Source organism: Lycium barbarum, chromosome 9 (genome assembly GCF_019175385.1).
Source record: "Lycium barbarum isolate Lr01 chromosome 9, ASM1917538v2, whole genome shotgun sequence".
Lineage (NCBI taxonomy): Eukaryota > Viridiplantae > Streptophyta > Magnoliopsida > Solanales > Solanaceae > Lycium > Lycium barbarum.
Window position 1 is genome coordinate 44,723,291 of NC_083345.1, and position 13,402 is coordinate 44,736,692.

Genomic DNA, 13,402 nt, shown 5'->3' on the forward strand with positions numbered 1-13,402 from the left:
TCACTACAAAAAATTAAGAATTAACAACTGACAAGTTATGTAGCTAAACAATAAAATCCATCGCTAAATTCAATTTTGCTCTTTTTCAAATTCCTCACATTAGTAAATTTATTTTTCAAATTGACAAAATTCTTAAATATATAGATATGTTAAATAAGAAAGAAATTAGAAATAAAGCAAAATCAATTATAGTATAACGTTAAATGTCAAATTGTAATGCAAATTTAAAGCAACAAAGATGAAATAGTAGAAAACAAAATATATATTCTAAATGAATTGTCATTATATTTTTTTGTTACATTTATTATAATGAAAACTATTAATATTCTTTTATATATTAAGTTGCTTCACTACTAACATAAATTATGACGGAAAGTTAAATAGTAAAATTCGTCGTTAATTTGATTTAGCCATAGATTAATAACGAATTATCAAAAAACAAATTTAACTACGAGCAATTTATCAACGGATTACTGACAAAGTTGGTAGCAAAATCCAAATTATTTTCGTAATGTTTGTTGTCAAATAAGATACGCGTTTTGGTTATGTATATATATATATATATATATATATATATATATATAGAGGGAGATAGATAAGTTTGAAAAGTGTTCTTTTTGGTTAGGTATTATTTTTATTAGGTTGAAAGTGCAGTTATAAAAGTAGAATTAAACAAAATTTGGTGAGGTGCATATTAGGGTTTAACGCGGAGGCCGAAAGTATAGAGAACGCATCACACATCAGAGCAGAGGGGAGGTAGAGAGAGACAGAGAGAGGGATGGGGAAGAAGAAATCAAAGAGTTCAAGGAAAGGGAAGAAAGAATGGAGAGCCAACATAAGTACTGAGGATATTGAAGATTTCTTTGATAATTCCACTAAAGATGCTCTTTCTGGCGGTTCTCTCGCTCAACTTCCCAGTGATTCTCTCTTTTACGTCGACAAATCCACTGGTAAACTATTATTTCTCATCTATGCTATTGGCTGGATAACTAGATTGCTGCACATGTCAAAAATGTTTCTTTCTTTAAAAGTAATTTTAGCCTTCCTTTGGTAGGATCTATTAGGCTAAATAATACATGTGTTAGGTTTGCTGTTTGGTACACTTTTCAACCTATGTATAACTAATACACCACATAGCAAACATGATATTACCAATACCAAGACTTGGTAAAAAAAGTCAATTTTGAGAGCAGATTGAATGTTCATGTCAGTTTTAGACTTGCAGAAATGTTTGAGGAACAGGTCAATGGGTCACGTCCAATTATTTGGTGTAATATGAAGCCTGGCGAAATTTGGGAGATAAGTAACTGACATTTTAGTATTAGTAGAGGGAAGTTTAGAATCGCCTTAAGTACTATATTGCTGGAATATCTAGCAGTTGATGTTCATGATGGCCGCAATTTCCTTCTCCCTTTACTGCAGTTACGTCGTTTGTTGTTGGTGAATCCTTCTTTAGGATTAAGTGACAAGTTTATGTCTATGATCCAGATCTTTCTGTCAAACGGAAAATTGAAAAAAAGCGGGAGAAAGTACTTCGATATGAAAGTATGCTACAAAGGAATGCCTTTGTTGAAGCTGTACCTTCTTCAACTGTGAAAAAGTCCAAGAAGAAAAGTAAAGAAGGTCAGATAGCCAAAGATACTACTGCTCAACCGGGTAAAAAGGTTGTTTGCTCTCTTTAAATGCTCAATTCACTAATTGCAAAATGTTATGGCCGCTGCTTTCTTGCCATAATGCCCTTCCCTCAATAGGGGAAAAATCTATTCATTTGAGTGCACATCCCTAATGGATCCTCATTGTTTATCTCTTCTTAATTTTGTGTGATTAGGATCTGGCTGGTGGAGACTCTGGCATGGTTGACATTTGGGATGATAAAGGTGTCCTTTTGATTAGAGCCTTTCTGTTTCTTTCACTTCTTTAGTAAAATGGCTTTTCTAATACAACTTTCATTGTTGTAGGTGAACTGGTCATCAAAACCAAAAAGGTAGACTGTTTTCTCCTTCCTATATTTGAATTTTTTAATCCCCACCATAATTTTAGTGTCCTTATACATGAAAAACATATTTGAAAAATCAGCTGAATTTTGTCCTTATAAGTTGTGATGCAATATCTGCTATAGGTTTTATTAGTGTACCTGCCTTTTTCTAACTATGTTCGTGATTGATGCATAGTTGATTAATTGATTGATTCAGGCATTCAGCTAGTTTCCTGTTCACTCAACACATTCTCAACACTTTATTTGACGAATTACATTATGTAGATACAATAATCTGCAACAGATACAAGATTTCATCGAAAAAGATAACAGGCATCCAAAAAGAAAATCTAACTTGGATTGTTTTTCATTTTGCTCATTCCTCGACTTGGCAGTTTGAAATCCTTCCTTTCAGCATCATTGATGCTCTAGGCTGTCTAAAGATCTTGATCAAAAACTGTGATGCTTTTTTGGATTGGGGTTGCATTTTAGGGATTTGGTTTACTGTACTTTCAGCGGCTGGGTTGGGTTGGGTGGTGACACAAGCTCGTTTTGGTTGCATTACTAAGATGTTATAAAACCAGGATTAAAACAACTAAAATGACCAAAATAACTGTCATTTAGTAAGCCATTATCTAAAAGTAAACAAAACACATTTAATCCTACAATATAATTCATGCTTTATTAATCCCTGCATTACAATCCTTGTATTTCTATCCCTAAGATACAATCCCTGCACAACTTGTCTCTAAACCAAATGACCTCTTGGTGCATATTGTTTGTACCTCCATGTCTTCTTCTTCCTCGATCCATTTCTTCAGTATCGCAGTAAACTTATGACTTCCTAGAACAATTTTGCATCAGTGTACTTTTCAAAAAGGGAAAAGACAAATTTGCATGGTATATGTAATCAATTTAATATGCATTGCCTGCGACAGAAGCCGAAAACTACTGTTATACCTGCTGTGGAAGTTGAGCCTCCAGGATGCTCATTCAATCCGCCGTCCGAAAGTCATCAGGTAAAATTTATGTCTGTATGTCATATTTTGCTATTACCAAGCTCCTAGTCCCTGCAATTAATAACTCACTCTGTATCTTCTCAATTCAGGATGCATTAGCTTGTGCTGTTGCAGATGAAATGCAGAAAATTTATAGAAATGAATTGGGGCCGGAGCCTATTCCATTGGTTGTTCCTGGAGAAGCAGTTAATGAAGAAGATGTGAGTTTAAGCTGTTACTGTCTTGTTAGTACCTTGACCATGGCCCTTGCATATGCTTTATGGGCTATGTTTTCTTATACTCGGTGTATGTATGAACTGAATATTCATTTGCCTCAGATGTATTTCCTTGAAGCGGACAGTGGGAGTGATGTGGAGAATGAAAATCTATTGGAAGACGGAAACACAGATCTGGAGAAAAGGTAAGCTTCTGTTTGTTGCTTGTCTGTCGTGATAGTTTTACCTATTGAAATGTGTTCTTTTCTTTGCTAGGTCAGTATTCAAGAGTATTTAAAACTGTATTACTTAATAATCCAGCCATCAAACTTTGAACTATGTAATTTACTCATCTGTGTATATTCATAGTTGTGGCCTCCCCTTAAAATAGTGAATAGGGGTTTCTTTGACAATCTTTAGGCTTTTGTCTTCAGAGAAATAAAATGTGACAATTAGATGCGTTTAATCTACATGATTAATTATGCTGACAGTAAAATTAATTACATTCCAATCTCTGGACACTGGTTACACCCAATTAGCTGTAAGTCCTAACTTTTTTACTATTAATTTTACAAGGATAACATGAGTTGTCGTGTCCTCGTTTTTATACTGGCTCACAATTGTCTTTCTATTTTCAATTCCTCATCAAGATCACTAGAAATGCAGTTTCGTTTATTTATGTGGCTTTGCCTGTTTAATAGTTTTAACAAAGTTTTAAGCTGATGGATGTTTATGAGGTCAAATGCAATATATCTACCTCAATCACTGATGGTCTAAGACCTCATGCTCCCTTTGTCCTTATTTATTTGAACCCTCTTTTGCCCTATTCTGTTTGGTTTACTTTTTGGGAGTTCTTATTTCCAGCATTAGTAGCTTTTATTTTCTTCCAACATTTGTAGCTAATGCAGAAGTTCGACTTATTTTTATAAATGAGCAATACTGCAAATAGGGAAAAAAATGGATTCAGTTTTTGTGGGGTGGAACTTGAGCTAGTGGAGAAGTTCTTATTTCCAACATTTGGAACTTTATTTTTTCCAATATTTGTAGCTTACATGGAAGCTTGCATTAGTTTTTTCTGGAGGTGAGATATAGTAAATTGTGATGATAAAATGGTGCTGGAAGTCTGGAACTAGAAAATGATTGATTCAGTTTTTTTTTTTTTTTTTTTTTGGGGAGTATTTTAGAATTTGAGCATCGAATCCAAGAATTTTTAATTCAATGACTGACTAGGTGAAGACCCTTATAGAAACTTTGGAAACTTTTTGAGCAGACAATATGAGACACTGTATAGCGTATATCTCTAACAGTGTCCCACTCATTTAATTTGGTTGGAGGTTTCATAGGTGACAGAAGGTCAGAATTACGGATGAAGAAATGGATTTATCAAAAGTTTATGATATCATGTAAAAAAAAAAAATCATTTAACCCAATACCTTAAGGCGAAGGATAGAGTTGCTCAAGAGTCTTTCCCCTTTGGAAATTCTTTCCTTTGTATTTAGTTTATGAGGAAAGCCTGTGATGAGCTCTTAAATGCCCGAATGGAACATCCTTTTTTTTTTTGGGTTAAAGATGCTGAATGAGTGCATTGTATATCACTAACATTTGGTTGCTTATGTTCAGTTAAAATCATGTATAATCATATTAATAATGTGAAGTGGTTTGATCCTTCCTTAATCTAGCTGAGTTAAATTGTGAAACTGTGTCCCGGGTAAGCGTGATAGCTAATAGGGAAGTTGTTTTCGTCCGACTTCGTATCTGTTTCTTTTGGTGGTAATGATCCTAATCTCGTAATGATGATCAGTTGTAGAGTGATCAATGTTCAAGATCTTCTTTTGTGTAAGTCAGTTACGTGTCTGACAATTTGCAGTGCATTAAGTTTAGCTTCCTTGGCAATCCATGTTACGTTTAGTGCATTATCACAAGTGGTCAGGTCTTACCTTCTTTTATTATTTTAATAATAAATGAAATTACACATCATTAATTTAAGCTATATACAGATCTCGAAAGCCCAAAATGCTGACACAAGTTGATAAGAATCGACGGGCTAGACGCAAAGAAAAATTGAAAGCAGAAACTGAAGCCACAAAAGCAAAGCAGCTCTCCAAAGAGATTGACAGGTTTGCTATTTACTTAGAATATCATTTTTCTGGTTAAATAGAATTTGCCTTTCTTATAGATTCTGATCTGTTTTGTGCCTGCAGCTTACCGGATATAATTCAAGAAATAGAGAAAGAGGAAGAAGAAAAACAGAAAAGACATCTGCGTCGTGTTACTGCTAAGAAAGAAAAACTAAAATCTTGTCCACCATGTTTGGGAAAGCGCAAGTATGTGCTGTTTCATTTTGAAGTGAGGCTTAACTAGAAAAAAATGACTTTCTAGAACATCAGATTTCAAAGAGATCTTTATGGTTATAACTCTTAAAAATGTTTCAACTTCCAGCTTGGGGTTTGAAAGAATGCTGATTGCCTGATCTGAGCAATGAGAGTCGTTTTTCTTGTGCTTTTGCTTTATTTTCTGCAATAACTTTTGATGTTGACAAAAAGATAAATGTCATCTGTCATTTCAGGTTCGAGCCTACTCCTGCTCAGGTCTTATTGTCTGAAGAGATTACTGGTTCCCTCCGTAAACTGAAGGTTGCGTTCCTAATTTCGAATTTGTCCAAATTGGTTCTTGTCGCATTTATTTCAAGGTCTTTTCTCTTATGTGATTTGCTTTCTATTTCGAACAGGGGTGTTGCACCCTTGCAAGAGATCGGTTTAAAAGCCTGGAGAAAAGGGGACTAGTTGTTCCTTCTAAAAAGAGTAGCAGGTTAGTAAAGCTTGCTTGTTTGGAATTTAAGCCAGGCTTTCTGGTCTGCTCGCTTATTATTTGAAATTAAAGTATTTCCAGCCCATCACACTCGCACTGCATGTTGTCTTGAAGTGGGGTGTCCACCATGCAACACTCACACTATTGTGGATTGTTCTCTTCTATTTTTGTTTAAATTTTTTGATAGTGAGCTTTGTGCATGTTCCTTTATGGCATCATAGTTGATCATAAAATTAGATAATATACCTTGGGGCTAGGAAAATCACCAAGAATTGTTGCCTCCCCGTATCCTTGCTGAATTTGGCTACTTGAATATTCTGTCATTTCAATGTAATATTAAAGCTTGTCTTTTTTTTTTTTTCTGTAAAAAAGAAAAGTAATGATGACAATTCATCAACTTCCCTTGCTTAAGGGTGTCAAGTGGGCCGGGCCAGCCCGAACCTGGCCCGGCCCAAGCCCACTAATAGGTGTAAGGGGCTGGGCTAGGTGGGTTTTATTAGGGGGCTGGGCCGGACAAGGTGGACAGCCCACCAGCCCGGCCCACCATAAGCTTGGGTGATGGCCCACCGGGGCACCGGCCCGGCCCAGCCCGTCCCACGTCAAATTAAAAAAAAAAGATAAGTATTACATTTATTACTAATAATAAGTATTTTAAGAACATTGTATCCCAATAAAATAGTTGTAGCTATAATTGTGGGATTCTTAAAATTTTGGAAGCAAATATATGAAATATTTATTAATTATTCAAACCATAGTTAGAATCTTACTTTAGTTAATTAAAACTTAACCATTAATTTTAACTCATGTAATGTGTCTCTTATTCAAGTAAGAACTTGAGAAAAATGGAGACAATAAAAATGAAGAGGAATCGAATTCGTTAATATTTAATTGCTACTAAATGAAAAATAATTTACCTCTGAAATTGCTGATGCGTGAAATGAATCAAATACCCCTTTTAAGTTACTATCTTGCTGTTGGCTTACACAAGTTCAAAAATATTTCAATAGGTTATACAGTATACTATATAATAATATAAACTATTAGTTATATATATAATAATATATTAATATAATCTTATTAGTTTCAAATATTTTATATATAATAATAATTAAATATTTTTTAGCATATTGAAATGTCTCCACCGATGATGGAGACGTGACAATGTGCACATGACATTAGGACTTAGGATCAGATGAGATAATTAAATTAAGAACTTTGGTTTTGTATCAAAACTAAACCAAGCCCGGCCCACTTAACTTACGGCCCGGCCCACTTGACACCCCTACTTGCTTTAGGTTTTAAGTAACAGAACTTTTTTTCTTTTTCTTTTTCCAACTATGCAATTATGCAATACTGTTTCAAAAGAAACATGCATCATCAAAATATTTCTTGCTAATTGTTTCTGGGATGGGATGTCTGCAGGAAATAGTCATCAGAGTTAATTGCGGGATTACATGGATAAATTGTTTTCATGATTGCTCTGATATCACCCTGTGCCCTTGGATGAGAGACGCTCTAGACAGCAACGTCTTGGTTTATGTCAAGCCGATCAGATACCCAGGATCTGTTCCCACTAATGCAAATTTGGAGTGGGAGAGCTGACTGCTCTTAATATTAGCAAACGAGATGTAAATCTGTTTATTTTACTGATGCATGGTTTATCACACCGAATATTTTATAGTCATGGTTATCATTTGCTTTGGGAGCAAAATTTTGGAGACGATAATTGACGACTAAATTTGGCAATGAGCAAATACTAATATATTTGGAGGTAGAAGAGTGGTCTTTTATGACTTCATCATTACAAAATTTGGCAGTTTCCCATGCCTGTACTCTTACGTCTTTCGCCTTGATGAGCCAAATTGATTTTCTCAGTCAGCATTGTTGTCATTAAAAGGACTTTCTCATAATTGAGATGAAATGAAAAGAGATCACCAGTCATAGGATCATTCCTTTCTGATCACTGCTGGCGTGATGATTCTCTGAATGTAGGGGCCAAGTGGCTTGTTACAATGAAACACTTATATCAAAAGATTGAGCTTTGCAAGTCACAGAACCAATATTATAGCTTATCATTTGGTTGCTTAGTGCAAATTACTGTTCTGTATATATTACTGTTCTGTCGTTCACTTATGCAAATGTGATGTGCTGTCGAGAGAGTTTGTAACTTGAAGACTTCGGCATCAACCTAAAAAAAAGGGGCAATCAGTGCAAATTACTGTTCTGTATATATTACTGTTCTGTCGTTCGCTTATGCAAATGTGATGTGCTGTCGAGAGAGTTTGTAACTTGAAGACTTCAGCATCAACCTAAAAAAAAGGGGCAATCCGGTGAATTAAGTTTCCGCTATGCGTGGTGTCCGGGGAAGGGTTGGACTATAAGAGTATATCGTATGCAGTTTTATCTTGCATTTTTTTTCTCGGCTTGAACTCGTAACCAGGAAATCACATGGCATCAATATACAACTTGATAAATTTGGGGGGCACATAACACCAGCAAGATGGGTTCGTTTCTGAGGAAGAAATATGTCATGGCAATATGAATTATCAACTAGTTAAAAATCGAATGAATGTGGATGTCTCTTCAGTAACCTTTTTGGTAATTCTTGTATCAATTACATAAACTTATTAATTCTCATAATTTAGGAGAACACTCTGTTTTCTATAAATAGGAAGGCATATTCTTATGAAAGATATAATTAAAAGACAATGTAAAATATAATTCTGTCTTTCTATTCTTGTGATCTTTAATAGCAATATTCTTGTTGCTTGTTTGTCATTATAGCATTTTTTCAGCTACTATATATAAGGGACAACAAAAGGGCTTTTGTAGTCCTCACAAAACTTTCTAAAAAATTATTAAATTTTTCAATTAATTACTTCTAGGCCTGATCTTATTTTTTAAAGTCAAATTTATTTTCTGTTCTTATGGTCTACTTTTTAAAAGCTGTCGAACAGTCTGCCTTATTTACCTGTTTTTTATCCGGTATCCGGTACCTGCATTAGAGCTCGCCTAATTCAGATTCGCGTCGCATAAGGCCCAATCGGGGGAAGCGCTCCCTACCAAGGATTTTTCATACCCAGGCTTGAACCTGAGACCCTAGTTAATGGAGGAACAACCCCATCCGCTGCACTTTATTTTCCCCGTTACTCTCTTCTATTGATCTTATCTATTAACCTAAAAAAATAGTTATTTCTTAGCTAGATATTCTTGCTCCTTGTTGCTCTTTGTTTTCTTCTCTTTCATTTGTTGCTTATTATAGATTTTTACATATAAACATTTATTTTACTTTATATTTGTATTATGAAATTTGAGAATTTCTGAAAATTCTTTTACTCATATGTAGGCATTTTTTTTACTTTATATTTATAATACTTTAATGAGCTCATATGTGTTTACTAAGATTAGTACAAAAATGATTTTCAAATAGTTTTAAAAATTATTAAATGATGCCATATAATGTCAAAAATGAAGACAATATTATCAGTCAAGATCGGGTTATCTTTAAAATCTTTGGTTTGGTTAACTAAAATTAATCTTTTAAACACAAAATGAGTTTAAAGTAGGGTGGAATTAGAGTGTCAGCTACCGATTTGATCAGATTCAGTAGCACTTTGGTTCAAATTTTGTATTTGTCTTAAAAGTTCATTAATTATGTATAAATTATTAATTTAGAACTAAATAACTTAAAATATTAGGATTCGAAACTCATACATTTCAAATTATGGCTCCGCATTTAATTTGAAGTAAATAATTTCATCAAAATGAAAGTTAAGATAGTAAAGGAGTGAAATAAAATTTTTGCTTTTATATATTGAAAATATACTTATTTGAAGTTTAATTATTACCAACATAAATTATATTTCTTTAATTAAAATATTACTTTTTATATTTGGAATTCCTGGACCTCGTGAAACTAGTGTTATCAACGCGTGGCTTCAACCATTCCCTTTTTTTGATGTTGAACCTACTTCATATAGTATGTCTTTATAATTCTATTCCGACTTCTTGTTTTTTTAATGATATACTATACGTCTACAAAATAAAACGCTTTTACGTCAATTTTATACCAGTTTCGAAAGAAGAAAGAAGAAAAGAAAAAGATGGAGGAAAGATGAGAGGGAATCACAATTTAAAATTTGAATATGTAAGGCTAATATATATGATTCTTTTTGAAATTTCGAAAACAAATTTAATAATTTCAAAGTTATTGCAATAAATTCTGAAGTCCTTACAAAAACTATCATGTTTTATTACATTGGAACTGTTACATCCCGTGTTTTCATGCGTTGGAAAGTGTACGAGTTAAATGATATTAGTAATGGACATGAGGTTATCCCCCAAGGTTATAGGTGGTTAGATTGATGGTACAAATGTGTTGTAAATATCAGAAGTTAAACAAATAGAAGAAAATAAGTTTCATCGAGGTTTAAAATTTATTTGAGTGAAATATGGTCCAAGCTATGATATTCCGTATTTTTGGACTAGGAAAGTGAACCGTCCAACATGAGGAAATTTATCCGAATCCGGAGAATTTGGTTATATTTAAGCATGAAAAACAAGAACTTGGTATATGTGAGGAATGAAGTCCAAAAATAATTTGGGTCTTAACAAGTGTAACGACGGTGATTGGAAATTATATTTTATGTATGGCAAACGAGGCTGTGGACTAGTGTTATATTACATGGTCATGATAATGGGTATATGAAGTATATAAAAAAAAATGATTACTATTTAAGTGAATTGAGATCAAGAAATTAATCATGCGGATAAATCATTAAGTGTTGGATTTTAACGGGATATTATTAAGTTGACTATCAAATTATGGATGGGCATCCACGTTGGGGCCATGGAAATGGGGGGAACTGGTACATATTATGAGGAAGTAGGTGGCATCTTTATCAAAGAATGTATTTTTTATATATGTAATGATTAAGTTTTGACTCCATTATTATCCAAAAAAAAAAGAAAAGAAGGGATGGTGCATTTAAGATCTGACTTGGGGGACAAAATGGAATTAAGTAGACATTAAATTGGACAAGTATTAAAGTACACCTTTCCACGTGGGCTCATTTCATGAAATAAAGGAGATGACTAATATATATGTCTGTACACACGGATGAAAATGTTTTGTTTCCTTTAGAATTAAAATGGCACCATTGAGTGTAATAATTAAGGTGGGCCCACTTTGATTTAAAAGTGGTCACATTGATGTCTTATGTAAATTTAAAAGGCACGTACCAGCAAGAAACAAATACAAACACTTTTACATTTCAGATGGTTCTTTCTTCCACTTTGGGAAATTTTACATAAACTTTAAGTAAATTCCTTGAGCATGAACGTTTCCAGCAATTTAACCTCGGGGGGAGGTTGTTTTGAAGAGGAAACGTGACTAGCGATATAAGGTAAGAATTTTCCTACTCTTGATATATTTAAATTCATCTCGGTCATAGCTATATTATGAGATGAGAACTACGAAATTAATTGCGAAAAATCGGATAAATTGTTGTTGTTATGATGTGGACTGTTTGGTGGTTGTTATAAATTGTTTGGTGTGCTGGAATATCGTGGGATTGGCTGTAGTTGTTGTTGTTATATTATGGATATACGGAAATAAAGAAGTGTACACAAGTATTGGCATTCGAATGTATATTGGGCTGTTTTGGGAGTAATTTAAGAATGGATTTAATCCTAGTTTGATATGAAATTGTTGGTATTGTTGTTGTTGGTATTTTGATTGATGTTTGGCTAAGTTGGAATTTCGAGGATTGTTAAGTTTACAGGGAAAATGCTGCCCAATTTTCTCTAGAATTTACGACGCGTTCTTATAATCGATTAACTAATGTTAATACGAATTCTCCCGTGAAGGTAACGACGTGACATTGGGAGAGAGCAAGTGAACGATAACATAGCTAAACGACAAAGGTATGTGAAGCTAGTCCTTTCTTTCTAATGGCATGAATCTTATAGCATAAGTTTTTTTCCTCTTCATGAGTTCCTATTTTCCGGAAAGCTAGAGGCCTAAGTCCATAAATGTCTATATAAGATAAGAGATAAGAGATATGATACGATGATGCCATATTGATAATGATGCTATTTATTTCTTACACCCACCTTATGTACTAATTCCTTCAAGGTGAGGCAGAATGTCAATAATTGCTCCATAATGAAATCGGGGGATCACGACCGTACGTCACTCCGACAGAGTACAGTTGATCTTGAGTCTTATGCATGTACTATGATAAGCATATTATTACAAGTATTTTTTTATGAGCATGTCATGATCATATTACACCGCGCCTAGTTGGCCGGGCAGTCACCGCCAAGGCGGGCAGCTATACGGATACACCATGACCTTTTGGCATGGGCAGACACCACTAGTGGGCGGCATGAGATGGTACCCCGGACGCGGGAGGCCTGGACGCGGGCTAATATTATTGATTATCACACCGTTCCGATATGGACGGGCAGCTTGCATATTATGCATATATGAGATTATGATGAGTATGAGTAAGACAGCATGCATTACTTCTTTTATGATTGTCATTCAGATTCAGATGTTTCATATTGATGTTCACATTATATTATCACTGTCTTTCTTCATTGTTTATGCCTCTCATACTCAGTACAATGTTCGTACTGACGTCCGTTTTCTTTGGACGCTGTGTTCATGCCTACAGGTAGACAGGGAGGTGAGCTTGGTCCAGACCCTTAGTAGCTGTCAGCTGATTGAGAGCACTCCATTGTCCGGAGGTGCTTATGATTCTTCTTTTGGTATATATGCATATTTTGGGCACGACGGAGTCTTGTTCCGTCTATATGTTTAGTATGTCAGTAGAGGCTCGTAGATACGCAGTGTGGGTCAGATGGTCTCACAAGATGTTATTATTATGTATATATTATTTTGATGACCGAGAGACAAATGTATATAAGTATTTATGTTTCTATATAAAATATGATTTTCCTACAATTCGTGTATAAAATTGGTAAAAGAGCACTAAATGAGTAAGATGAGTATTAGAGCGAGTGGTGCTCGGTGGCTAGCCCCGGGTACCCGTCACGGTCCCTAGCTGGGTCGTGACAGGAACAACTACAATGACTATCAAAATTGTTGCAAAAACTGCTAACGTTATTGTTATTATTGCAAGATTTCAAAGTGGATAATTATTATTACTCCCCCGTCCCAATTTAAGTGTGTTACTTTCCTTTTTAGTATGTCTCAAAAAGAGTGTATCTTTTTATATTTAGTAAGTTGACAATTCAAATATCTTACATGATAAATTTATAAATACAAGATTCAAATGACATTTTAGCACATTATACACATCGCTAATTTAGGATCACAATATTTAACACTCTCTTTATTTCTTAAATTCCGTATCTAATTATACTAACACACTTAAAAT

The 13,402-nt window shown here is 34.3% G+C and overlaps 1 protein-coding gene and 1 long non-coding RNA gene across 2 annotated transcripts; both read left to right on the forward strand.

Moving 5' to 3' along the window:
* Positions 1-640: 640 nt before the first annotated feature.
* LOC132611504 (ribosome biogenesis protein NOP53) lies at positions 641-7,773 on the forward strand. The gene is made up of 12 exons (XM_060325921.1): positions 641-950; positions 1,489-1,664; positions 1,829-1,877; positions 1,959-1,984; positions 2,914-2,994; positions 3,084-3,194; positions 3,312-3,394; positions 5,186-5,305; positions 5,390-5,512; positions 5,755-5,821; positions 5,917-5,996; positions 7,419-7,773. Exons 1-12 carry the CDS (start codon positions 779-781, stop codon positions 7,423-7,425), a joined length of 1,095 nt encoding a protein of 364 aa, XP_060181904.1. The 5' UTR covers positions 641-778; the 3' UTR covers positions 7,426-7,773.
* A 3,349-nt stretch (positions 7,774-11,122) lies between these two features.
* On the forward strand, positions 11,123-13,282 carry LOC132610573 (uncharacterized). Its single transcript, XR_009571175.1, has 3 exons — positions 11,123-11,401; positions 11,865-11,921; positions 12,677-13,282. It is a non-coding gene; the product is annotated as an uncharacterized LOC132610573 (long non-coding RNA).
* Positions 13,283-13,402: the final 120 nt, after the last annotated feature.

What these genes read in the sequence shown, in the direction of transcription:
- LOC132611504 (XM_060325921.1), top strand. Translation starts at nt 779, where the DNA reads ATGGGGAAGAAGAAATCAAAGAGTTCAAGGAAAGGGAAGAAAGAATGG. An exon ending in AAGCAGTTAATGAAGAAGAT is followed by an intron (nt 3,195 to 3,311) that starts GTGAGTTTAAGC and finishes CATTTGCCTCAG; the next exon opens with ATGTATTTCCTTGAAGCGGA. An exon ending in CTCTCCAAAGAGATTGACAG is followed by an intron (nt 5,306 to 5,389) that starts GTTTGCTATTTA and finishes TTGTGCCTGCAG; the next exon opens with CTTACCGGATATAATTCAAG.